The sequence below is a fragment of the Rhyacophila brunnea genome, unplaced genomic scaffold (assembly GCF_057557595.1).
Source record: "Rhyacophila brunnea isolate RB1 unplaced genomic scaffold, BYU_Rbru_1.0 scaffold_23, whole genome shotgun sequence".
Taxonomy (NCBI): domain Eukaryota; kingdom Metazoa; phylum Arthropoda; class Insecta; order Trichoptera; family Rhyacophilidae; genus Rhyacophila; species Rhyacophila brunnea.
The window spans coordinates 13080648-13108598 of NW_028232893.1; the positions used below are offsets into that span (position 1 = coordinate 13080648).

The 27951-nt window shown below is 32.1% G+C and overlaps 5 protein-coding genes across 5 annotated transcripts; 3 read left to right on the plus strand and 2 right to left on the minus strand.

Annotated features, from left to right (window-relative positions):
* Window positions 1-649: 649 nt before the first annotated feature.
* On the plus strand, window positions 650-3663 carry LOC147069539 (uncharacterized). The gene is made up of 2 exons (XM_085950306.1): window positions 650-728; window positions 2918-3663. Exons 1-2 carry the CDS (start codon window positions 717-719, stop codon window positions 3554-3556), a joined length of 651 nt encoding a protein of 216 aa, XP_085806432.1. The 5' UTR covers window positions 650-716; the 3' UTR covers window positions 3557-3663.
* A 4085-nt stretch (window positions 3664-7748) lies between these two features.
* Window positions 7749-9983, plus strand: LOC147069540 (uncharacterized). Its single transcript, XM_085950305.1, has 2 exons — window positions 7749-7813; window positions 9102-9983. The coding sequence occupies exons 1-2, from the start codon at window positions 7802-7804 to the stop codon at window positions 9741-9743; spliced, it is 654 nt and encodes a 217-aa protein (XP_085806431.1). The 5' UTR covers window positions 7749-7801; the 3' UTR covers window positions 9744-9983.
* Window positions 9984-14886: 4903 nt separating this feature from the next.
* On the plus strand, window positions 14887-16083 carry LOC147069541 (uncharacterized). Its single transcript, XM_085950307.1, has 2 exons — window positions 14887-14946; window positions 15368-16083. The coding sequence occupies exons 1-2, from the start codon at window positions 14935-14937 to the stop codon at window positions 16004-16006; spliced, it is 651 nt and encodes a 216-aa protein (XP_085806433.1). The 5' UTR covers window positions 14887-14934; the 3' UTR covers window positions 16007-16083.
* A 2484-nt stretch (window positions 16084-18567) lies between these two features.
* Window positions 18568-19910, minus strand: LOC147069542 (uncharacterized). The gene is made up of 2 exons (XM_085950831.1): window positions 19899-19910; window positions 18568-19227 (listed from the first exon to the last, which is right to left on the minus strand). The coding sequence occupies exons 1-2, from the start codon at window positions 19908-19910 to the stop codon at window positions 18568-18570; spliced, it is 672 nt and encodes a 223-aa protein (XP_085806957.1).
* Window positions 19911-24399: 4489 nt separating this feature from the next.
* Window positions 24400-27841, minus strand: LOC147069543 (uncharacterized). The gene is made up of 2 exons (XM_085950308.1): window positions 27780-27841; window positions 24400-25773 (listed from the first exon to the last, which is right to left on the minus strand). Exons 1-2 carry the CDS (start codon window positions 27789-27791, stop codon window positions 25147-25149), a joined length of 639 nt encoding a protein of 212 aa, XP_085806434.1. The 5' UTR covers window positions 27792-27841; the 3' UTR covers window positions 24400-25146.
* Window positions 27842-27951: the final 110 nt, after the last annotated feature.

Sequence of the window (27951 nt, forward strand, 5' to 3'; positions counted from 1 at the left end):
TCATTAACTATTATGGTTTGATATAGGCAGGTTTTAATTGACTTATAAAAACTAACCATCACTACATAAAAATTGTATTCTTAGTTCTTTTAAAACAAATAAGTATAACTTAAAAAGTATAGTGTGCACCACATACGCCAAATCTTAACAGCCTACCTCCACACCTCGCCACTTATGCCCTGAAAAAACAAACTGATGTTCCCTTAAGTTATCATAAAACACATTCTATTTTACTTTGGGATGATTTTATCACTATTAGAAAACTAATCATTATAGTTTTACTGAAAGTTTCAACAATTTTAAATATGTACACAATTTAATATTAAGTAAAATCAATATAATACGAAAAATATGCCTAAGTTATGATTTTTATTAAGTAATTTATTCAGATACTCTTTCCGTGATAGCGGTTGTCCTTTTATGTCTTAGAACAATTCAAATTTTCATAATCGTAATAATGAAATCGATCACATCAAACAAACCGATAACGCACACAATATTGCACATCTAAAGAGTGCGGTTTACGAAGGCAATCGATATTACCGTACCTACTACCAAATCACCATTGTTACAACTCCCACTCTCTATTCCTGCAGAGGGTGGCTCATTTTGAATATAAGGCCTGCCAGAAGATAATTCAAATCACAAGCAGTTTTCTATCGAAAAGGCTTCAGTTCTTTTTGCTTCACAATATAAATCAAAAATCAACTCTCAAAATGAACTTTGTGGTCAGTATAATAAATCATTTCTTCCATAATCATGATAATAATACGTGACTTGTTCTAGCCTCAGTATTAGTATTCAGCTATATTTTTTTCGTTTAATTGAAGTGTAAAGATTTCTTGTTTCAAAGTGGTCATTTATCTATCAATCATGTGGGTAGTATAATAATTTAAACTGGATGCATTTAATAAGCTAGCATAATCAATTACCTTGAGTTTTTTTTTAATATTTCTTTATTTAATAACCATGCAATCTTTTATCAAAGAAAATTAGCGATTTTAATTTATCAACGAACACAATATTAATAACAATTTTTTGGCATTTCAATTTATTTAAATAACTACTATTGACCTGCTAGTATAATATACCAAATAATCTAGACGTTATACATAACCTTACAAGAGTACCTCTGTATATACTATGTCTTTAGGTAGTAGGTATCTTAGCCTTGCTCGCTCGTTTAAACATACTTTTTAATAACCAGGAAATCTGTGGTTGTAATACATTTAATTTTTGTACTCATCTTGGAAACCATGATATCTTATTTATATATTATATTGAATATAGATAGTTGATAGTATCCAATATTAAAATGTATAATTTTGTTGGTTCATTTTTAGTAACTTACCCGCATTATATGTCTAGTTTCATCTCATGTAAATGATCCAGGACGAAACCTGTCTTAGGATTATATAAAATATGGAAAAAATTCTAAATATTCACAAAAAATAATTTAACCAGAATAAACTTACTTAATAGTAACGTCAAATAAAAACTAGGCGGGCTCATCTCTAAAACTTATAAATAAATTAAATTGTCCATTATTTAACTGATATTTTTATATTTGTTCAAACTGCGACACCAATCACTTATATTCATATAAATTTTATTTACGATTACAGACCCAATAATTTCACACTATTTAAACGTATAACTACTCTCTCACGTAATAATTTCATTACTTACGGTTATAATAATACATTAATTTACGCTATTTATGCGATTACTCTGTAAATATTATTATGTTTAGAAAATAGTTTAGTCAATATACATGTTAAGTATAATCACTTAGTATTCGTATTTTAGCTACGTATATAGTGTAATATATTACTTGATACAGAGTGAATGAATTATTTGTTGTATTTTAATATCGTTTTATAAATTTAAAACATTTTATAAATCATATCAAATTCAAATCAATCTCAGAGTTCCATCGATAAATTCGATTATTCATATTTATGTTTTACGTTTCACTAATAGATGGCATTGGTGATTTGTTATGTCGCTTTGACTGAACTATGAATAGATTATTGCAGTTCAAAGATAAAAGTATTGTATAATTTGTATTTGTTTCTGATTTTTGTATTATCACTATGTAAAATACAAATGATATTATATATTGTGCCCATTGAGGGGTTTTTATAATTTTTCTAAACTACTGGTCGGTGGATCGCGGATTTAATATCTACGACCGAGTTAAATTCAACCATTGCGATTTTTCAATATTTATTTTACTATAATCAAAACAACTAGTAATTTTCTATACAAATTCTACTCTACACATTACGAATATCCATATTATAAATATTATATTTTGTTATATATTTTTTATTAAATGTACAAACAAACCTTTAAATCCAATGTCACCAGTCACTTTACTAGATACTGTATAGTGTGTTTATTTAATGAATATACGTCTCACCTAACCAGACCGCTTATGTTTGATTTTTTAAATCTATTTTCTTGCTTGACTATTTTCATACATAAAAAATCACATCAATATTCCAATTTTGAAATGCAATATTTCTTCTGAAAACTTGACAAGATTTTCAAAAAATATGAATATAGCTAGCATTCGGTATAATTTCTTATATGTGGAATGGGCAAGCTAAATTATACAAAGTTAATTACAAAAATAATAATTAAATAAGATTATTAAATACAAGTATTCGACTTTCACGTTATATTAAATTGGCTATAAAATAGCATCCCCACTCCACACTATATTTTCTCACATAGGAAGCATTATCGGAAAGCTAGTATTATTTAATATTATATTATATACATTTTTGAGATAGATTTTATTACATTTTAAGATAGCTCTGTATTTTAATATATTTATAATCTTAGCTAAAGTTAATAAAATAAATAACCAAGGCCTGTTTATCTTATCCTTTATTTACTCCTTTTATAGTACGTAGCCGCATTCTTGTGCTTGGCCGCTTGCGCTTCAGCAAACTGGGGAGGACATGAAGAAGGTCAATGGAAGGGAGAAGGCCTCGACGAATCCCAAGACCATGGACAGTACAACGAAGAATATCTGGGAGCCCACTACGGAGGAGTCTACAACCAGGGACATGAAGATGATGGCCAATGGAAAGGAGAAGGTTTGGCCGAATCTCAAGATACTGGAGCATACGGATACAACTCAGGACACGCTGGACACTACGGAGGCGGTTATGCCAATGCTGGTGCTTACGGACATGCCGGAGCTTATGCTCATGGTGCCGCTCCTCTTGGTCATGATGGACGTGTCGTAGATACCCCTGAAGTCGCCCACGCTAAAGCCGCTCACTTCGCCGCCGTCTCCGCTGCTTCCAACGGTGGACATGGAGGTTATGCCCATGGCGCTCATGCCGCTTATGCCCCAGCTTCTTACGCCGCTTACGCCCCAGCTGCCCATGGAGCTTATGCTCCAGCTGCCGCTTATGGCGCTCATGCTCCTCAGGTTCCCCAGGATACCCCCGAGGTAGCTCACGCCAAGGCCGCTCACTTCGCCGCCGTCGCCGCCGCTTCCCACGGAGCTGGACACCACGCCCATGGAGGCTGGTAATCAGTTACGCCTAACTTCAGAGCTGAGGCTTAGAAGACCATCAATGCCATTCGTCCTTTGAACTTCTTGTGATATTAAACATTAATATAATGTTTTAAAAACTTTTCATTTGAGTGTGTTTTTTATTTTCATTTTACTAAGTATCATTTGTAGATAACCAAATCGTATTATTTTTATTTATATATATTATTATTTTTTATATTTCTTATACGTCTATATAATATTGTTTTATTATATAAGTGCGTATTAATTATTAATATCATATTTTTCCACCGAATATATTTATATATTATATTATATTATATTAGTATGTATGTATTATATTATTAAAACACATTATTGTGAAAGCAAATCGAAATATATCGAAAACATAAATATAAACTTTCTTTTATTTACAAAAATCCTAAATTATATTATTAAGTAGATATATATTTAACTTATATATGGAAATCTTAAAGACCAAAGTGTGAAAGGATGTTTTGGTACAGTTCGGTTATGAGGAATACAGCGGCAAACACATTTTGAAAATATCCGATATACTGGATTATTTGTTAGGTTAACCTAACCAAACCTAACCTAACCTAAGCTAACCCAAACTAACAAATAGTCTATAATTAACTATTTCTTTTATTCAACGAATAATTCACAAGATTTAAGAATATATCATTCTGATTATTGAACATATATATAATTTTGAAAAACACTTTCTGAGAGAATATATTATAACCAATAGAAAAAATCTTTTTTGAAAAAAAGTAAGCCAACCCGACGGGAAATCGAACTCCGTATATCTCAGGTTTACGCCCTGATCCGTGCACTACCACTATGCTACGAGGTGACATACTAATTGCGACAAATTTTAACTATTGGTCAATTTTAATACCTACTCACCAGTGCTCTTCCAAATCAAGCTACTTTGGCAATCGATTTTCGTCTCTTAAATCAAAGTCAGTTTTTCTATTGGTTATAATATATTCTCTCAGAAAGTGTTTTTCAAAATTATATATGTTCAATAATCAGAATAATATATTCTTAAATCTTGTGAATTATTCGTTGAATAAAAGAAATAGTTAATTATAAATTATTAGCAAGTGCAAGTAGTTACATCTAAAAAATATTGGAGAAGTTCCACGACGACGGTTAGTAATCAAAGTTATAGTAAATAGTTACCTACTTTAATTTAAGAAACAAAAATCGATTGCCAAAGTAGCTTGATTTGGAAGAGCACTGGTGAGTAGGTATTAAAATTGACCAATAGTTAAAATTTGTCGCAATTAGTATGTCACCTCGTAGCATAGTGGTAATGCACGGATCAGGGCGTATACCTGGGAGATACGGAGTTTGATTCCCCGTCGGGTTGGCTCTCTTTTTTTTCAAAAAATATTTTTTCTATTGGTTATAATATATTCTCTCAGAAAGTGTTTTTCAAAATTATATATGTTTAACAAATAGTCCATAATCTAGTATATCGGGTATTTTCAAAACGTGTTTTCCGCTGTATTCCTCATAACCGAACTGTACCGATGTTTTAAATGGAAAAATGGACTTCAGATAATAATGTACTCACATATTATAATCATGATAAATACAGAACGCAAAGTGTTGTCGGTGTCTCCAAAATTATGAGTCAATTACAAACTCCATTGAATGTATTTTATGTTTAGTGATCATGACCTACATTCATGAGGGAATGACCAAAAAGAGTAATGAGTTTATCTTAGAGTCTTTATGAAGATCAATGTGTTGCCTGAAACAGCTATCAACATAAATAATTTAAATATCGTAGAATTAATTAAAAGCAATTTTGCTTTATAACGGATTTCTACCACGTAAACGCCAATCCAATAATTCACTCCAACTCATAAAACAGAATAATATAGATGGCAGTAGAAACGTAGACAGAAGGAAGTTCTTTTGTCTACGTAACTAAAATTATGATAAAAAATATAAATTTTCCAAAATGTACTTAATTGAGTGATCTTATTACGTATATTATACATTTTGTAGTTTGACATCTAACTCATTTTTTTACATATGATGTCATGGGAACCGAGTCACTGAGTTGTGACTTGGAGACTTACATTCAAATGATCCGTTCTGACTGATTAGTTCATTCGAGTCATTCGGTATGTATTTGAGTCAGTTGGAAAAAATAACGTAGCATTTTAACACGAGAGTCTGTTTTTTAATCTTCACGATTTAGAACGTCTCACTATTTTCGAAGAAACAATAATTATTGTCATCAATTAATCATGAAACAAGAAAAATTTCTTATGACGTCATGTAACTGTCTCACTGGTAGCCTCTGACTGACTATGAAAACGTAGATTTTTATCGCATTCGTGTAGAAGATGATGCATGAACGATTAACGGTTAGGCTCTGACTCATTTATTTTTAATCAATCGTACATTAACGTCAAACGTCTAATAGGAAGTAGCTGAAGTTGAATGAAAAAAAAAAATTTAATAATATAATTGGTATGCGTTTTATGTTAATAGATTGATAAAAATTCGAACAAAAATTTTAACTAGTATAAAAAAAATAATCAGATATATTTTGTAGGTACTATATTCATGCCCATAAAATATGTAAATTAATTCATATAGCTGTCATAAAGGTAACTATTTGGAGACATACGCAGGAAGCAACCAACGCACATTTTTCATGGTAACTGTATTATATTTATGAAAAAAACCTTTCAACTAAACATCATAGTAATCATAAATAAAAAGAAATCTGCTAATTAATTATATTTATTAATAATCATTATTATGTACACATATGATCGAAAGACAATTTTATCATTAAAATATTCATAAACTAAAGGTATTGGATTATATTTGTAATGTTTTTACTTTCTTGGAAAAATTATTTATTTACCAAACATAGTTTAAACAAACTGATACCTATTAGCTACATTATTTTTTCCATATCTTATAATTAATGCCATTCTGTGTTTATTTCAAAATTATATAATATTTTGTAATAGACGGTCATGAATTGGATCTATTATGATTTGGCACCGGGACAACCGGACGCCACGGAATTCGAAAATAAATAGTCGTTAGGTACCTACTTATAAGTACTTTAAAAAAATATTTATTATTATTATTTATATTTAAATGATTATATTATGATTTAATAGTTGGTGAAAATGTAAATATGCAGACGTAAATAATGATTTAATCGTGAATATGTTTAAGTTCCAATGAAAAAAGAGTTTTTTATTTTATATAAAGCTTTTAGGCATGGTAATTCTCAATCCGCAATAAAAAATACATTATGTTAAGAGTAAAATGAATTAAAACTACTAAGTAGTAGATAGAAACTGATTAAAATACCTCGTCTACGTTCTGTATACGTGTCTACGACAGTGCGGCGTCCAATTGTCCGGAGTCTAGTCGTCCTATCCCCCATGAATCACAGCTGTTTTGTAACTATAGTAGAGAAATATAATTTTCCATGCAATATTGTAATACATATTATTATGTAGACTAGTATATATAGTAGATAGTAGATACAAAAATATATTTTTTATCTTAAAATAAAGTTCTTATTATTTAAGCTAATAGACGCCCGTAATAGCCGAGCGGTAGCGTGTCGGATTATAAAATCGTGGGATCGGGCAAAAACATCAGGTGTATTTCGTTTTCATTATGTATGAGTATGGGATAAGATTTACTTATGGTTTAAAAAATCTGTTACAAAGCCTCCTTGTGAGACAGCCTAGGTCTACATTGGATTGTAGAACTTAAAAAACTTAAGTATATTAATATTAAAATAAATTTATAACGTTTAAATGATTATTTCTCAATAATTGAAAGATTTTTTTCTTTTTGCATTAGTGTCCATTTTTTAAATATTTAATTTCAGGTTTTATATCAATTTGTTTGACTTGTGGGTTGGTTTCTTTCAACGTAAATACGCAAAAATTAACATAATATCGATATTAAAAAAAGATTATCACAGGTGAGTACTTATGACGTGAAAGTGTAACCATACACATGTGTAATATATGCGTATGTTAATCGGTGTGTGCGAATTATTATTGATTATTTTGATTACGATTTTTTTATGAAGTGAAAAACTCGTTACCTGGTGATTATTCTTGAATTAATTATTTCCCCCTCTTTTGCGTTTATTAGGGTAGTTGATTTCGAATATAAAGCCTGATTCCCGCTACTGTAGATCACAAGCAGTTTTCCTTCAGTGAAAAGGCTCCGCTTCCATTACCACAAATCAAAATGAACTCCATGGTTAGTGATAATTTTATACCTAATATTAATTATTTTAACTCTTTCAATTTATTGCAGTGTTTTAACTAGTAAATAATTGATTTATTCGTTTTAAAAATAAGTGAAATGATAAAATATTTCGTTTGAACAGTGAACCAGTGCAATAATTCAAAATTTAATATTTTTTTAAACTTTATTTACACTTAGGTTTAAAATAATATATTCATAATGAATTAATTATTACATATAAAATAATAATGTATGTTTTTCAATTGTGTTTAATCTAGTGCAAAGATCAAAATAATTTATACGAATGGCCAACCACCATTCTTCATATAAAAAAGTCAGTTAATCTAATTTTCAATATGTGGAAACCTATATGTTCTGCTTATGAGAAAAAAAATGTATTTTTTACAACGTTTTTCTTAGCTCGTATTCTTATTTGTCTGGTACAAATCTTGCAATCGATTTTTAACTAACTTCCCGACTATCTAGACATTTGAAAATTTTTGAATATATCAGAACACGATACCAATGCATTTTTTAATACTTTTAGCCATCTTTAAGTAGAATTCAATTCATTTTCCGTTAATTCTGTTTTGTAAGAAAAGTTATTTTGACACCGTTATTGGTTGCTAGGGGTCTGGGGTCCTAGCAATTAAATTATTAACATATACGTACGTTACTATGGAAATCAATATGACTATCAAGTACAATTTGTCAAGTTTATATGATTCAACAGAAAAAGAGTACATTTTATCTTGTAATTATTTATTATTATATTTTCATGGTGTCAATGATCACTTAAACATACACTGTCTACTAAGAAATTATGTTTAAAATAATGCAATAATTTTACATATTATAATATAAGAGAAAAGGTTGTTTATAGCTTCTCATTTTACTAAAACCAAAAATACTGTCTTTTTGTTTAGCAGAGCAGTAATACTTTTATTACATCAGTTTATTCTCATGCTTGTATATTAGGTATAATAAGTCTAATTTCAGAAGAAAATTTTATACTTATTAAAATCTCAGCTAAATAAAATTTAAACAATTTTTTAAATTGAGAGTGAGAGAAAATAATATTGTTACAATAACAGTTACTATAATTCGATTAGTACTTGGGTTTAAAAATAAACATCTGTTAATAAATTGAATGAATTTGAAACGCTTATATACATTATCATACAATTAATTGTAGAAGTTATGAGTTAATAATTAAAATTTAAAAATAATACAATTGTATGTAACTTATATTGTAGTTTACTAAAAATAATTTATTTATTGGTATTTTGTGGGTTTTTAGTACGTAGCTGCATTCCTGTGCCTGGCCGCTTGCGTGTCAGCGAACTGGGGAGGACACGAAGATGGTCAATGGAGAGGTGAGGGACTCGCCGAATCTCAAGACCATGGTCACTGGGATCACGGATACGACGCAGGACACTATGGAGGACACTACGGAGGAGTCTACAGCCACGGACACAACGATGATGGTCAATGGAGGGGTGAAGGTTTGGCCGAATCTCAAGATCATGGAAACTGGGGACATGATGCCGGATATGCTGGACACTACGGAGGCGCCTACGCTCATGGTGGACATTATGCTCATGGTGCCGCTCCTCTTGGTCATGATGGACGTGTCGTAGATACCCCTGAAGTCGCCCACGCTAAAGCCGCTCACTTCGCCGCCGTCTCTGCTGCTTCTCATGGAGGTCATGGAGCTTACGCCGGACACGGTGGTTATGCCCACGGTGCTTACGCCGCCCATGCTGGACTCGCTCATGCCGGTTGGGCCCATGCTGGTTATGCTCATGTTGGTTATGCCCCAGCTCATGGAGTGTACGCCCACCATGGCGCTCACGTTCCCCAAGACACCCCTGAAGTAGCCCACGCTAAGGCCGCTCACTTCGCTGCTGTCGCCGCCGCTACCCATGGACATCATTATTAAGCTTTACTTACTACAACCAAGTTTATGCTTGGATTTGAATTGACCACCGTTTTTCTCTTCTAAAAATTTTAATATTTTATTAAATTCTATCTATTCTTTTTGTACACATTTTTTTGTATCTATTGTATATATTATTTTAATGTATAACAATCATCATTATACACTGTAAATAAATTGTAAAAATAATATTAAAGCAAATCGAAGAAATTCGCAAAAATATAAAATATGTTTTATTAGTGATAATAATAATATTATTATAATATGTCCCTTGCAGAGTAATTTTGTTGTGAAATCACCTTTTATTATTTATGTGCTGATCTTGCCATCAGCAGTTTTGTTTTTTTAGAATTATTTATTCATAACCATGTCCTTGCTTTTTCATACAAGGTGGTTGTTAGTAATTTTGAAAAATCACAAACACCCAGGCTTTGAGAAAAACACATAAATATTGTGTTTTTCTCACCGGAATCGAACCCAGAACTCTCGGGTGGTAAGCCAGCGCCTTACACACTACGCCACGAGAGCCGCCCTTGCCATCTGGTTATAAATACCCTAAATTATTTATCCCGATAAAATAGAGAATCATCTAAGTATATAATTTAAAAAAATCTTAAATACATAAATAAGAAATTTATACCTACATACTATTTATATATGATTTTTATTGCCATGTCAATAAAAATGGAAAAAAAAATATCAGTATACTGTATCCGCTACGCATCAATTTATTCAATTAAGTATTAAATTATTTAAAGTTTACATTATAATCATTCATTATTGATAGTTTTTTTTAATAATATTACCATTATAATATTACCTACGTAAATAAAAAAATATATAAATCGGCGTGTGTACTTATGTACGCGCGTTAGAAGATATACTTTTTTAGCGTAACAAAACAAAAACAAACCTTGTGATAAACTATATTCTTTGACTAGCTCTTAATTATCTTGTTAAATTACACACTCAAGAAAAAAGACCGCTTATTGGAACGCTGTTGGTTTATTTCTATACACTTTAACTAATATTACTATATTATATAATGGTTTCTAGTTGTTTTTACTTTTTAAGTACCTAATGTCAATCTGACGTTTAATCGTGTGTTTACGTAAGGAATTACAAATGGCAGACAATAATAAATTGGCTGCCTAGGCAACGGAACAATTCTAAACTGTAATATTATACTGTATAATCGTCACGATTGCAGTATCATACTGTGGCGTAAACGTAGTGCGTTCGGCTGATAACCGAACAATCGGTGGTTTGAATCCAATCGAGTGCGTTTTTTTTTTCGTGTGAAAAAATTAATTATGTGTTACATGTCACACGCAAAAAATACAATCTGATCTGATTTTTCAAACGCACCAACAGAAGTATAACTTCAAAAATGACAACAATTGTGATTGCAGAACGCAACGTTTCCTTGTCTATAAAGATGTTTGCACCTATGTATTTATGCATAGTTTTTGGGATAACTTTGATTTAACATAGCTCTGGCATTCTACGCATTTCGGCCTAAATCAGACGTATTCCTAAGTACCTACAAAAGATAAATCAGTAGTTGTGATGTCCTTAACTACTCAATAATTGACTCATTATGCACTTAAGTATGCTTTGTCGAGATGGATTTTACAATAATAATAACTACAACGAAACAAGAATAATATTGTTTAGAAGTTATGTCTTAAACATAAATGATTAAAATAACCCGTAACTTGGAAATAATTCCCATAAATGCGAGACTTTGCATAATAAAATATCATCAGACAATTTTTTTGCTTTTCAGCTACATTTTATCAAAAAATGGCTGAACATTTTAATAACCGATATTTTCCAAGATGGTGGCACTGGAACTTACTGGAAATTTTGTATTATGCACCTGTAAAGCCTCTTGTTTAGGAGGGTTGCTTCCCGATAAAATAGTTATTGTAAAAATCAACATTTCATGCGACATTAATTTCAATAATATTGAAAGAATACGAAGAAATGCAGCTAAAGAGATAACCGAGCTCATCGTTTATAGTTGTACCCTCCAAACCACGTGCCATTTTCCTATTTTATGCTTCCGAATACTCTATATACAGTATCGTCCTTTCAAAGATGTCATGTTCACAAAGGAAACAGCACTAGGCACCAATATCGAGGCCTGTGCGGCTGTTCGATGCACTCCCTAGAGATGTAGACATTTTTAGCGAAGCATTATGTTTTTTGTTTGTAAAATTTTATGTTATTGTTTAATTTGTATATTTTTTAATACGATTATTGTTTTTTTACTTTATTTCTTTTGCTATAAAATTATTTTTTCTTTGTTTTCTTCTCTACTATGTTGATTAACCTGTACCTTTTATTCTAAATGACATGTTGAGAACGTCTTGAATTAATAATATGTTATGTGCTTAATGTGTCTTTTTTTAAATAAATAAATAAACCTAATTTTTTTTTATTAAAAATAATTACAAGATAAAAAGAACTTTTTATATACCACATTCTTAAATTTTCTGTTGAATCATTTATAAACTTGACAATTCTATGTATTAATAAAAACTTTTTATTGTACTTGATAGAAATACTGAATAAATATTATAGAATACAGAAATGTGATTTTGACATTTCATATTGATTTCTATAGTAACGAACGTATATATTAATAATTTAGTTGCTAGGACCCACGTAGCATCCAATAATAGTGAGTAGTAAATATTACTTTTAACGATTTTTTTCTCGAAACATACAAAACAGAATTAACTGAAAATGGATTCAATTCTGCTTAAAGAATGCATTGTCGTCGTGTTCTGATATATTCTAAAAGTTTCAAATGTCTAGCTAGTCGGGAAGTTAGTTAAAAATCTTCGACAAACAAGAAAAAATTTGTACCGCACAAGAAAAAATCTGTAAAGGACAAACAAGAATATGAGTTAATAAAAACGTGATAATAACAAAAACTATACGAAGCCATCTCCACGTGGAGATGTAAAAATATTAAGATCTGTGTTTTCTTTATGTGATCCTAGTCTACACAAAACCTTCAACCGTTAAAATACCGCAATAAAACTCATCTGCATCCTTACTCTCATGATTCAGTAAGAAAGAGTGTCAATAGATATATATATCAAAAATATGTCTTTTCAATATTATGCAGTGAATAATATTCTATAAGAAAATAAGAATTATTGTGGTCGAAGAATGTTGTTTCATACATCATAATCAATGAAGAACAAAACAGTACACTCTTGGTAATCTGCCGCTTGATTATCCGACAACTACTATAAAATAATACGCCGTTTTTTTATTAGTTAAAAGCACAAAATCAAGCTCTGTAATTCGCCGGTATTCGATTGTCAAATTCAGTAGTCCGTCGCGTACAAGTATACAACGCAGATGAGACAGGTTTAGAAAACTTCTCCTTCGTAAAACGTATGTTCATTGCAAACAAAGTAATGTACCAGGGAGGTAAGTGCCCAAGGACCGCATCACAATTATGCCATGCTCCAATGCAACCGGAACACACAAACTGAAGCGTTTGGTCATAGGGAAAGCCAGGAATCCTAAGCCATTCAAGAATATCTGCCTCACTAAACAAATTGTTGTGTCAAGTATTTTACTATATTTAGTTATAAACAGTTTATAAATATGTATAATTTAGTAAATACTTGATTTTAATTATAAATACAACCGTAATTTGCTAGTACAAATTTCTCAAAAAAAACAATTTTTACGAAATACCTGTTTTAATTTTTACCATATTTTGTATGTATGCACTATAATCCGCCGTTTTCACTAGTTGGACACTTGTCTGGTTTTTGGGGTAGCAGATTACTGAGAGAGTACTGTATTATGAAGATAAACCTTGTCTAGAATATTATTAATATTACACCAAACAAATCCCAACTGTACGCTTAATAAACCATTTATAATATGGTGTAAATTTAACCAATAGATCAGCGATTTCCAAACTGTGAGGCGCGAAGTGTTGCAAAGGGAGGCGGAAAAAGTTTAAAATTATTAATGCAGCCACAGGTTTGCAGTTTGCAAAATGCATAGTTTATAAAACGGCCGCTAGTTATAAACTACATAAAAAACAGTCATATAAAAAGTTGTTTGCAAACCTGTCTGAAAATATGGAGTCTAATTTTATAATATCTCACTGCTATACTATTGTAAAGCGCGCTGGCTATCTCGTGAAAAATGAAATAAAAGGGTCAAATCATAATGTTGAAATTTGAGGCAAATTTGTTTAGGAACGATAATTTTGTTGTTAAACTTGTCTATTTGGTAGAAAATTAAATAAAAACAATGAATAAATCAATGCAAGGACCACTAATGCATTCACTGATTTAAAAAGACAATGTAAAGGCATTCATAAAAAAAATAGTTCGCCATGTTTCCACTTTTAAATGATTTCTGCGCCAGATATTTTGAAACAAACAATTTATTTACTCTATCAAATCTATTTACTAAATTCTTGGTTAGTTTGCTAATGCACTTTTCTCATTATTTTATTAATAGTAAAAAAAAGTCGCCTTCTTTCTGAGCTATTAAATATTTTAAATAAGATATTTAGCCTGGGGGCCCGCTTCAAGCTGTGGGGCCCATGATAGAATCCATTCGTCAATTAACGGTGATAAATTTGGATTTACTACTATTGAAATTGATTGTGCTAATAAACAAGCACATTCATCGCATGAAAAACAAATTAATTAAAAAAAATAATATTATAATAAGTAGTAACACCTTGTTTATTTTTATATATTTTTTTCATTTTTGTATAAGTACATTTTTGACTATTTAAAAAAGTGTCTGTATTATTTAATGAAAATTAAGGGGAGAGGCGCCAAGATTAGATTTTTTTTAAATGGAAGCGTTGTAGCATAAAGTTTGGAAACCACTGCATTAGATGTAATTTAATATGTGATTATTCTTTTAACATAGCAATTAGACCAATTATTAGACAGGCGATTGTAAAAGTGCAAGTGTAAACGGGTATTCAGTGCGTATGTATGCGAATATAAGCATATATTGCGGTTTGGTCAGGAAATATTTACGTTGCAAGGTGATAACGTCCAAAACCCCCTCCAATGTATCAATAATTGGGGTAGTTGATTATGAATATAAAGCCTGATTGAGCCTTCTGTAGATCATAAGCAGTTTTCAGTTCGTGGAAAGGCTTCACTTCGATAAAATCAAAATCACGATGAATTCAATGGTCAGTGATTATTAAAGTATTTCATATTAAATATATTAGTTAGAATGTTATAATAATTACTTTTTATAGTGATGTTAATTTATTTATTATCAATTGATTAAAACAAAGAGTGATATATATAAATGAAGTGATTCATACTAAAAATAATAGTTATATAATGAAATGGCCAGTAAAATAGTGATACTTCGTCATTGCTTTGGATTTGCATATATTATTTACAGTTTATTTTGTTATATCTTGGATACTTCATTATTTCTTTATTGATGAAAGTGAAAATATTTCTTACCTTGTTAGCTGGTGTCAGTTTTATGTCTAGGTGCTTGAAATATGCAACCAATAACCTAAAAAAGGGTACTATTTATTTCAAGTATTTAACTCAAAAGTAATAGGTAGTTGTAAATGGTTTCTCTTTTTATTATAGTACGTAGCCGCATTCCTGTGCTTGGCCTCTTGCGCGTCAGCACACTGGGGAGGACATGAAGATGGTCAGTGGAAAGGAGAAGGACTCGCCGAGTCCCAAGACCATGGTCACTGGGATAATGGACATGATGCTGGACATTATGGAGGACACTACGGAGGAGTTTACAGCCATGGACACAACGATGATGGTCAATGGAAGGGAGAAGGCTTGGCTGAATCTCAAGATCATGGAAACTGGGGTCATGATGCCGGATACGCTGGACACTACGGAGGCGCATACGCTCATGGTGGACATTATGCCCATGGTGCCGCTCCTCTTGGTCATGATGGACGTGTTGTAGATACCCCTGAAGTCGCCCACGCTAAGGCCGCTCATTTTGCCGCCGTCTCTGCCGCTTCTCACGGAGGACACGCTGCCGCCCATGGTGCTTACGCCGGACATGATGCTTATGCTCATGGAGCTTATGCCCATGGTGTCTACGCCCCAGTCCATGGAGTTTACGCCGCCCATGGTGCCCATGGAATCCACCACGCTCCTCATGACACCGCTGAAGTAGCTCACGCTAAGGCCGCTCACTTCGAAGCTGTCGCCGCTGCCACCCATGGAGCCCATCATTATGGCCATGGATACCATCATTAAGCCTTACAACTAGCAATCTTATAACTCTGTAAATAAAATGCCTAACGATAATATTAAAGCAAATCGAAGTAATTCGCAAAAATATGTCAGCCGTTTATTTTATTATTTCTATAAAAAGCAAACATTTGAATAAAATTAGGGATTGCAATACCGGTATTTCAAAACCGATATTTAAGTATTTATCAATATCGAAATACCGGTTTTTAAAATCCAAAATACCGGAATTGGTAATAGAAAGCACACTCGTTTACGTTTTTGAAAATGAATAAGTTATTTGCTGCTAAAATGCAAATATATTGAATGAATCCAACAGAGGGTAAAAAATAATAAAACAAATTTCATCAAATATATTTATATAAGTAATTGTCGCGATGAAATTATCATATTATTATTTCGAAATAGAAAATATCCGTGACAAAATTTTCATTTATTCTATAATTATCGATGACCGTACAAGCGTTGAATTTAAAAAGCTTTTCATGCAGCCGGTCTTATTTGCACTTGATGGACTTTTGAGGGCTTTTGTTAAAATTATCAATATATTCAAATTATTTGTAAAAGAATCACTAGTTTTACGATTATGATAATTACATTTTTTAAATTTCAGCATAATAAATGTAGGTATGTAGGTTTTTGCTATAAAATTATATTTTTAAAAGATTTTAATAGCTATATTTTTGTGGCCGCGCGGCGTAAGCGTTGGACTATCATGTCATGGGTCCCAGGTTCGAATCCTGGGTGTGGCAAGTACACATATTGTTTTTCAATATATGTGTGTGAGTCAGGGTATGGACCTAATAGGTTAAGCAAGTGGCTGACATCCATTTCTCGTAAAAACAAAATCTGTTAATGCACACCTCTACTCTGTGGAGGCCCATATGATCCTATTAGGATCGGACATGGTCGAAGAGAGAAGATATTTTTATTGATAAGCACCTACTTCTATTTCTTTAATGTTTAAGAAATACCGGTATTAATACCCGTATTCAATAAAAAATACTGAAAAACCGGTATTGACATTTTCATTTGGTGCAATCCCTAATTTAAATTAATCTCGAAATAAAAAGAAAGGAAATACCATATCGCTAAAAAAATCTTTATGATTTACTAATAACTCTTGATATCTCTGTCATATTTTCTCCATAAATATAACCATATCTGCATTATTTACATACATACCTACTGTTATCAACACAATTATTGTAATATTATATAAGTCGGCAATGTGAGGTGATAAATAACTATGTATGAGAATTATTTGAACCAAACAACTCGCTTGATTTAAATTTTTAACTTTAACGCGATTTTTTTGAAAATGAAGTTCAAAAGAAGATGAACAGGCGTCTTTCGATCTTGGACAGTCGGTTGTATTATTACCAGCTACCTATTAATATATTTTTTAGATTAGAATTCAGTACCTATTTTTTGTATCAAATTATAACGTACGTCTATTTCTTTACACATTGCGTGCGGTGCCTGTTATTTCGACGCCCAATTGGCGGCGCCACTTTTCATAGGTTTCTCGTAATTTTTTTTTGGCCTTTTAAAAAAACCTGCTTCTCACGTGCGCCAAGTAACTAGGTGAAAGTGGAGATTTTATGGTATTTTTAAAGCATTAGAACGAAAATTCCTTAAACGTTGTAGATAATCTATTTATATAATTTTGAAGCCTCGCTATCCTTTATATTTATTTTAAACATTTGATGTCTGCATAAAGTATTTTTATTACATAAAATGGTATTCTTTTAAACCACTCGATCTAATGTTTTAGAATATAGTCATATTGCAGTACATCCATGTTAAGATTTTTTAGATTTATTAATTTTTAAACGGATTAAAAACATTAGTAAAATTGATTACTATTTAATTAATAGAAATATTTACGATAAAAAAATATATTTATAATTTCTTTGATCCCAAATTTGACAAGAATTAGGCATTTTTTTATTCAAAAAATGGACACGATTACCACATTTGAAGATAAATCTAAAGATACTGATTATAAGTTATGTCTATGACCATTCAAATGTGATAAAACATCCTACGACTATTTTTTTATATAATAATTATTGGCCTAATAATAAGGTGGTATTTTTTTTAAATACGTCATTTCTATTGGCGTTTCCCAGTGGCTAAGCTACAACATACGGCTTTAGCTATAAATTGACAAACTATAACTACTGAAGTTGGGACTAAGATCATGTTAACATGCGTGTTTGAACATGTACCTAACCGAAAAAAACGACTTTTTATATTAATATTTTGTTGGTAACAGTATACATACAAAAATGTAGAAAAAGTTATATTTATAAAGAAAATGTCACAGAAAAAAAATAAACATAAAGATGTCAAGAGTCGCTAGTACATCATGAATGATATCTTTTCTTTCGTTTTATTTTGACATGTAAAAAAATTGTGGTGGAATTCTCTGCAATTCATCGAAATAATAAAATAAAAGGTTTTCATATTTTTGCGAATTGCTTCGATTTGCTTTAATAATATTACTTAGTCATTTTATTTATAGATTTTTAGCTAGATTGTAGGGTTGCTAGATGTAAGACTTAATGATGGTATCCATGAGCATGATGGTGTCCTCCGTGGGAAGCGGCGGCGACAGCGGCAAAATGAGCGGCTTTAGCGTGTGCTACTTCAGGGGTGTCTTGGGGAACATGAGCACCATGGGCACCATGGGCGGCATACACTCCATGGACTGGAGCATAAACGCCATGAGCGTAAGCTCCATGAGCATAAGCTCCATAAGCATAAGCACCATGAGCATAAGCACCATGGGCGGCAGCGTGTCCTCCGTGAGAAGCGGCAGAGACGGCGGCGAAGTGAGCGGCTTTAGCGTGGGCGACTTCAGGGGTATCTACGACACGTCCGTCATGACCAAGAGGAGCGGCACCATGGGCATAATGTCCACCATGAGCGTATGCGCCTCCGTAGTGTCCAGCGTATCCGGCATCATGACCCCAGTTTCCATGATCTTGAGATTCGGCTAAACCTTCTCCCTTCCATTGACCATCATCGTTGTGTCCATGGCTGTAGACTCCTCCGTAGTGTCCTCCGTCATGTCCTCCATAGTGTCCAGCATCATGTCTATTATCCCAGTGACCATGGTCTTGGGAATCGGCGAGTCCTTCTCCTTTCCACTGACCATCTTCATGTCCTCCCCAATGTGCTGACGCGCAAGCGGCCAAGCACAGGAATGCGGCTACGTACTGTAATAAAAATAAAAACCATTTAAAGTAATTACTTTTTTTTTAATTAATCCTTCGTAATTCCCAAATAAACTGATGAAGATACCACAAATTTTATTTAATTTCAATCGAATACTAGTTTTTTTAGATCTTCCTATTAGAATTCACCTAATTATGGAGTTGTTATGTGTTGCCGTCTATTGGCGAAAATATTACATAAAATCTCAAATGGTAATGCAGTTTACTGCATTTTCATTTTAGTCATGCTTTCACCTTGTATTATTTTCATTTGTTTTAAAACAAATGAGTCACTTTTTTACTTGTTCCATTTGATTTCATTTCTAAACATGAATAATTAAAGATATAAAAATAGTTCTGTCACTGTCAATAGTAAAATAACGTGTTTTACAGTAAAAGTTTCAACTAATTAAGCGGAAAGTGGCATTTTAAATATATAAAACCACTCTTAATTATTAATTACACTTTTATATAAAGTCCTAGGCACTTAACAAGGTAACAATATATTTTTACTTTCATCAATCAAGAAAATAATGAAGTATCCAAAATGTCAAGTAAACTTTAATTGCATACAATGTATGCAATTTCAAAGCAATGCAGAAGTTTCATTATTTTACTGACTATTTGAAATAATAGATAATAAATAACATATATTTTTAGTATGCATCACTGACCATGGAGTTCATTGTGATTTTAATTTTATCGAAGTAAAGCCTTTTCACGAACTGAAAACTGCTTATGACTGACAATAGATTCAGTCAGGCTTTATATCCATTGTCAACTACCCCAATCGAAACGTTGGAGGGAGTATCACTATGATATTATCACCTTGCAATGAAAATATTTCCTGACAAGACCGCGTTATGTATATTATCGCATATATTTGCACTGCATACCTGTTTTAAACTAATTGCACTTTTACAATCGCCTGTCTGATAATTGGTCTAATTACTGTGTTAAAAGAATAATTATATATCATTTTATATTTGATACAACAGGCATGTCCAAGGCGTCGATTGCGAGATGGATTTTGGTCGATTACACCGTATATCCCATATACACATGCATGGATTTACTGTTGGCAGTACATTATTATTATTGTTGGGAACATTAGAATATAAACAAATATAAACACTTAGTGCAAATTGAAAAACTGCATGCATGTATAAAAAATAAATAACGGCTTCTGAATTTTCACGCGATAGTTTTAACTTTGTACGAAATGTGCGTAGAACGAATTATGAATTACACCATGCAACACACTCGTACAAACATGCACGCAACAATAACGAAAGTGCTTTGCTGACACTTGAAAAATGAGATCGACGCGACAATCTGTATTTTTGTGTGTAAACAGTTCTTGTCGCAACAGTTTAATTTACACGCTACTGCTGGCAGTAAATTCATGCACGTGTACAGTTTCTAATAGATATAAGAAGTGAGTCGTTAAAGTTTAAAAAGTGTGAACATTCAGGTGTAATATAATGCGATTTTGTATGGTAGATAACACGCTTATGTTATTTTTTTAACCAACTTACGTGAAAAGCGTTTTTATATTATTATCCTTGAGAAAACCCGTACGACCTCATAGTAGCACGTGATTTATATTGCAGTACTCATGGACTACTGCGGAAGTAAGATAAAGAGAATATGTGAATCCTTGCGCTTTAAGTTGCGGCGTTGGTTCCTTTTACCGTTATGCAGTAGGCTCTTTCTACAATATAAAATTAGATTGTCAAATAGTGCAATGAGTCACCAAAAAAAACTAAAACTTATTATTTTCGCGATGAATGAGAAATTGAAAATTGTAAAAGACTAATACTATAGGTTGATTTTTAATGCATAACTATCATCCATCAAATTTAATATAATACGTTTATTCAACTTGAAGAATAAAAGTAGGAGAGTATTGCAAATTTTCATATTGGGTAGTAAGTAGATCATAGCCTATTTGAAGTTGGACATGCCTGTAGATACATGAATAAATTTACATATAAATTATAAATTGTTTAATTTACCCTACGGCTAGGATTCGTTCAGTGTAATATTAATACTATAACCAATGACATTAATATGGACGAATCATCTGGAAGAAAAATGACACTCACTTTTCTTGTCGGGTCTGCCGAATGGCATAATCTGTTCTAACGCCATTACAATAAAGGTGATATTGCTATAAATTCCCGAAACTTTTTGTCGGATCTACCGAATGGTTCGGTTCGAACAGGTTCGCTCAAACGAACATTGATACTAGAAACACTGTTCTAACCCCGTTAAAATAATGGTGATATTGCTACAAATTCCCGATGCGTTATATCGCATAATGGATATTGCGTGACGTCTACCTATGCACGTGCGAATGTCATTATGAGCGAATTTACTTGCTAGCTACTGTACTGAGTGCGTCGTCCATTAATAATATCATTGACTATAATAGACAAGTCTTATTTTTATAGTGTTGCTGTAAAATTTTAAGTTTTATTGATTATTTATGTAGAAACATTCATTGTACACAATTATTTTTCACATAGAATATGATTTAATGCATATATTATAATATTAAAATGATATATTTTAGATAAACAAATTTACACAAAATCCTCACAGAGCTCCGGTTGATATCGAGTCAGAATGCTGGGTTTTATTAAAAAGGATGAAAAAACTGGACATCTTTTAAAGGAACGTACTGATAATAGTATTTGGAGCTTCACTAGAGGAACATAATACATAGTAAGGAGGGTACAACCATGAATTATAAGCTCCCCGTCATATGACATGTGAAAATATGATGACTACATTTGGAAGGAAATTTCTTAGATATGAGAGATACCCAATCATCAAATGATCTACTACGAGTACTTAAAATACCAGAATGGAAAATGAGTACTTAGATTGCGAAGGTTGGTATGTGTAGAACAAACCATTAAGAATAAGGCGGTGGGGAGAGTTTCTTTTAGAATTATTAATAACCATGTCCATTCTTTTTCGTACAAGGTGGTTGTTAGTAATTTTTGGACAATCACAAACCCCCAGGCTTTGACAAAAACATATAAATATTGTGTCCTTACCGGGAATCGAACCCAGAACTCTCGGGCGGAAGGCCAGCGCCTTACGCACTGCACCGCTAGAGCCACCTGGTGGGGGGAGCTTGGGGTACAAAGAGAGGAATAGAGACATTTCCTGGATGCACCCACCCATATTCAGTTATATTAATCCAACGATATTGATTTAAAATAAATTTTACTTATATATCTTAATACATTTAAATTGATAATTTAAAATTTATAAAAAATAAATTAAAAATTATTAGCAAGTTCAAGTAAGTTACAACAAAAAATCTTGGAGCCGTGACGTCGGTTAGTAATTAAAAGTACTACCTACTTTGATTTCAAATACAAACGCCGATCGCCAATAGTAGCTCAATTTGAAAAACGCTTCAGTGAATATTATATGCCAAAAGTTAAAATTTGTCGCAATTAAATGTGGCTCCTTTAGCATAGTGGACTATGTGCGTGGGCGCGATACCCGAGAGATGCAGGTTCGATTACTGCGGGGTATCTTATTTTTTCAATAAGCTTTTTTCTATTGGTTATAATATTATATTTACTTGTTTTAAGTAAGTAAGTGTTTTCAAAATTATGTATGTTCGATAAAAAAAGAGTTACACTGTAGTATGGTAATTATACAAAATAAAACAAAGTACCCTATTCATGACATCAAAACAGTTACGAGTTATTTAGAATAGATGAATAACCCGACTAAATCTAGACTCAAAATCAATTATATAAAAATAATTAGCCTTCTTTCTGATCTGTGGAAACATACTCATGTCTCCAGAAATTATCCCTGTTTTATTTATATGTAACATAGACTCTCGTATAATTTTTCATATCAACGCGTTACTTGTAATTTAATTGTTGCTTTTTAAAATACTAAATGTAAACAAAAAGGTCACCATCCTGTACTTCAATGCCAATCAATGGTCGCAAATAATGATAACTGTGTTTACTCATGACATTCAATATTCATTTTAAAAAAAATTACTTTCAGAAATTGCAAAAATTCTTCTTTACACAATACGACTATTACTTATTGAATAAATTTAGGTTTTCGAATATATCTGACAACTAAAAGGTATCACACCAGCTATCTCTCTCTCATAGACGATACAATACTATCCCAAAGTACAACAGTGCGACGAAAGCAATAATTTTCTTTTAATAATCACCGGATCTCTGTGTGTAATATCAAGTAGTAAAAATATATGTTATTTTCCTCACAGATTTTCTGGAAAATTCAATCTTGATGTGGACTCAATACATTCTATGACATAATAACGAGGGTATACTGACAGAACGCATTATTTCAGTTTTTGCTGTTTTTCTGTTTTAAATGCCAAAATGTATACAATTTTACACTCCACGTCCTGGTAAACGTACAAAGGCATAGGATATAAGGGTGAGAAAATAGAAACATTATTAAATCATATTGTTATTTTTTTATTCTGATAGAAAGCATGATAATGACCTCATGCGTTCTGCGTATACAAAATACAGGACTTGTCATAAAGGTTAGTTTTTATAATGTAGAAAAAATGTTTTTAAATCATAAAAAAATCTACGTGGGAGAACGCTTTGAAAAAAAAATTAAAGTCCTTTTTGCGATTATCTCAGAACTTGTTTTAATGAGTTAATACTTTCTGTCAGTATATCCTCGATAACATGATAGTGGCCCTCTGTTGAAAACACACATCTAGATTATGGTACCAATATATTGGGCGAAAAACTAACAACCAGTGTTTATAAAAAGGTCTGTCTGTATATTATTATTATCATCTACGTGGCTGGGACATAACGTGTTCTGGATGCCGCCGAAGAGTGCGACACTTCGTACTCTTGTTGCAAAGCCTCAAGGGTTCCGTTTGTCATGGCCGGCCCTCTTTCACCCTGCAGCGGTGCTACAAAAACTATATACGCACTGCAGGTCTGGAATGGCGGGATGCGCAAGAGTTGGCGATAGATCGAGGGAAGTAGCGCAAACTTATGCTTGCCTTATGCCCCAATGCTGGGTTGTGACAGGGTGAAAAAAGAAACAAATACATAAATACGATAAACTACCTTCAATAGCCGCCGATAACAGCCTTGTTTATACAACAAATGCGCAGGTCTTATTTTTATATATCTTATACTAAGCTGTACCTACAAATTTGAAGCTCCAAACGTATTTCATCGATAAGTCACACAATTTCTTTTCAATAGTGCGTATCAATCAATATAAATTAGATTAAGCAAAATATTAACATTGACATTGAGTGGAGCCGCACGTGTCTATCATTTAGCCACGTGTAACTAACTGTTCACTAAAACTAAACTATGCCGATTCCTGGTAGAATAATAATATGAGGCGTGTATTTTCAAAGTGAACTTATTCCACTGCAACAAATATTTGGCAAAAGCCAAAAAACTGTTTACGATGTTACACAATATGTTTTTGTATTGAAATAAGTTACTTTTGTTGCTAACACCGATTTTGATTTTTCTACTTTTTCAAAATTTTATCTTTTAAATTCTGGCATTCATAACTTACTTTCGTAGTAGTGGAATCAGTTCATTTTGAAAATACACCCCTCATATGTAATAATATGTTTTTTTTGCGAATAAAAAACGTTAAGTATTTATAATAAAAGGCACTAATATTTTTTGCGAATTTCTTCGATTTGCTTTAATAATACTTTTTATACAATATATTATTTACAGAATTTGTAACAACAATATAAAAATTGTGATACATTAAAAAATAATATATACAATGAAATTTCAGAAATGATGGTAGAAAAATTTGGTGTAAGATGTATGGAAGTCAGAAGCATTGGTTAATGTATTCACAAGCTTCATAATCCTAATATTGGTGGAGCGGTAAGACTTAATGATGGTATCCATGGCCATAATGATGGGCTCCGTGGGTGGCGGCGGCGTGAGCTTCGAAGTGAGCGGCCTTAGCATGAGCTACTTCAGCGGTGTCATGAGGAGCGTGGTGGATTCCATGGGCACCATGAGCGGCGTAAACTCCATGGACTGGGGCGTAGACACCATGACCGTAAGCACCATGGACATAATCACCATGTCCAGCGTAAGCTCCATGACCTCCATGGGAAGCGGCGGAGACGGCAGCGAAGTGAGCGGCTTTAGCGTGGGCGACTTCAGGGGTATCTACGACACGTCCATCATGACCAAGAGGAGCGGCACCATGAGCATAATGTCCACCATGAGCGTAGGCACCTCCGTAGTGTCCAGCGTATCCGGCATCATGACCCCAGTGTCCATGATCTTGAGATTCGGCCAAACCTTCTCCCCTCCATTGACCATCATCGTTGTGTCCGTGGCTGTAGACTCCTCCGTAGTGTCCTCCATAGTGTCCAGCATCATGTCCATGATCCCAGTGACCATGATCTTGAGACTCGGCGAGTCCCTCTCCTCTCCATTGACCATCTTCATGTCCACCCCAGTGGGCTGTCGCCAAAGCGGCCAAGCACAGGAAGGTTGCGATGAACTGAAGAGAAAAAAAATTCCATAACAATTAATATTAACAATTTTAATAGATATTTATTAAATTAACTGAAATTTACATGATATAAATTCATTACAATGATATACTTCGTAAAATAAAATGATTAATGAACAGTTATAGTTGAATTATTTTGTCAATGGGGTCAAAGTCAGAAACACCTGTTAAAATCGATAACTAATAAATTTTAGGATCAACAAAATCTCTTTATAATATATATTTTCTCTCGTTTTAATGTGCCTTGGTTGGAATTATAGAACATCAATGGCAAATAGTTTGATGATCATACTGGAGTAATTAAAGTGACGTTTTAATAGTAATTTAATATTTAAATAATTACAAGATAAAAAAATCTTTTTATATACAAGGTTTTTAAATTTTCTGACTCAAACTTGTACTTGATATGAAGTAAATAAAAAACAAACAAACAAACAAGTATAGAATACTAAAATGTCATTTTGACATTTAATTTTGATTTCCATAGTAAAGCACGTATATATTAATAATTTAGTTGCTAGGACCACCCCTTAGCAACCAATAATAGTCTTTTACTTTTTACGGATTTTCTAAAATAACTTTCCATACAAAGCAGAATTAACTGAAAATGAATTCAATTTTGCTTAAAGATGGCTAAAAGTATTAAAAGAATGCATTGGCATCGTGTTCTGATATATTCTTAAAGTTTCAAATGTCTATCTAGTCGGGAAGTTAGTTAAAAATCGATTGCAAGATGTGTACTGGACAAACAAGAATACGAGCTAATAAAACGTTGTAAAATTGTAACTGATTACTGTTGCATTTTGAAAAAAAACGTATTAGTTATAAACAAAAATACTCTTAACATTCCTGTGCAGTAACATTTTATGTATGATTTTTAATGTTGTCAATTTTTCATATTGAGAAATAAAATTCTTTGAAAATAACACACTTTTCTATAAATTCATCAAAATTATGTCAAATTATAACACAATAATATTGATAAAAAATAATAAATTCTAAATTATTATAATAAGTAGTAATGTGAATGTGTAAATTCAGGTGCTTAACCTAATATATTATTTGCACTTTGGGTCAAAATAATATACTTTCATTGTGAATTTTCCAGACCCCATATTCACACTAGAATCTCACGATTACATTGTTACGTGCATCGTTTAGTTATTTTAAAATGATATTGTAAGAGTATAACGAATGTATACAACATAAAATAATACCAAAAATATTTTTACTAATAAATACTTGATTTGTATTGTTTGAGACTTTCGCGTTAATTTTTTGTTGTTTATGAGCGTATTTTACAACGTTTTTCTTAGCTCGTATTCTTATTTGTCCGGTATAAATCTTGCAATCGATTTTTAACTAACTCCCCGACTAGCTAGACATTTGAAACTTTTAGAATATATCAGAACACGATGCCAATTTATTATTTTATACTTTTAGCCATCTTTAAGTAGAATTGAATTCATTTTCAGTTAATTCTGTTTCGTATGAAAAGTTATTTCGGAAGAAATCCGTAATACAATTCACTATTATTGGTTGCTAGGGGTCTGAGGTCCTAGCAACTAAATTATTAATATATACGTGCGCTACTATGGAAATCAATTTGACATGTCAAATTGACATTTCAGTATTATTTCTATCAAGTAAAAATTTTTTTGATCGTTTAAGCTAGTCAAGTCAAGTTTATATGATTCAACAGAAAATTTAAAATCGTTGTATATAAAATTTTCTTTTTATCTTGTAATTATTTCCTCATTCTTTCTTAAGAATGACCTCTGTAACAAATACGATATGTCGAGGAAAAAATATAAAAGAACATGTGGTGACTCCCCAAAATCTAATGCTATTAATTTGTTTAAAATTTTAATCACGACTACAATAATTATTAATAATTTTGAATGTAATAAATACTAAACCATATTTTTATGACACTGTTTCTTGATAATAATATGATGACAAATAAAATATTAAAATATAATCACTCTACTAACCAGGGAATTCATTTTGATTTTATTGTAGCAAAGCCTTTTCACAACTGAAAACTGCTAATGATTCACAGTAGCTAAGAACAGGCTTTATATTCCAAATCAACCACCCCAATGAAAACACAGGTGGGGGATATTCGACAGTATCACCTGTTTATCACCTTGCAACAAACAAAAT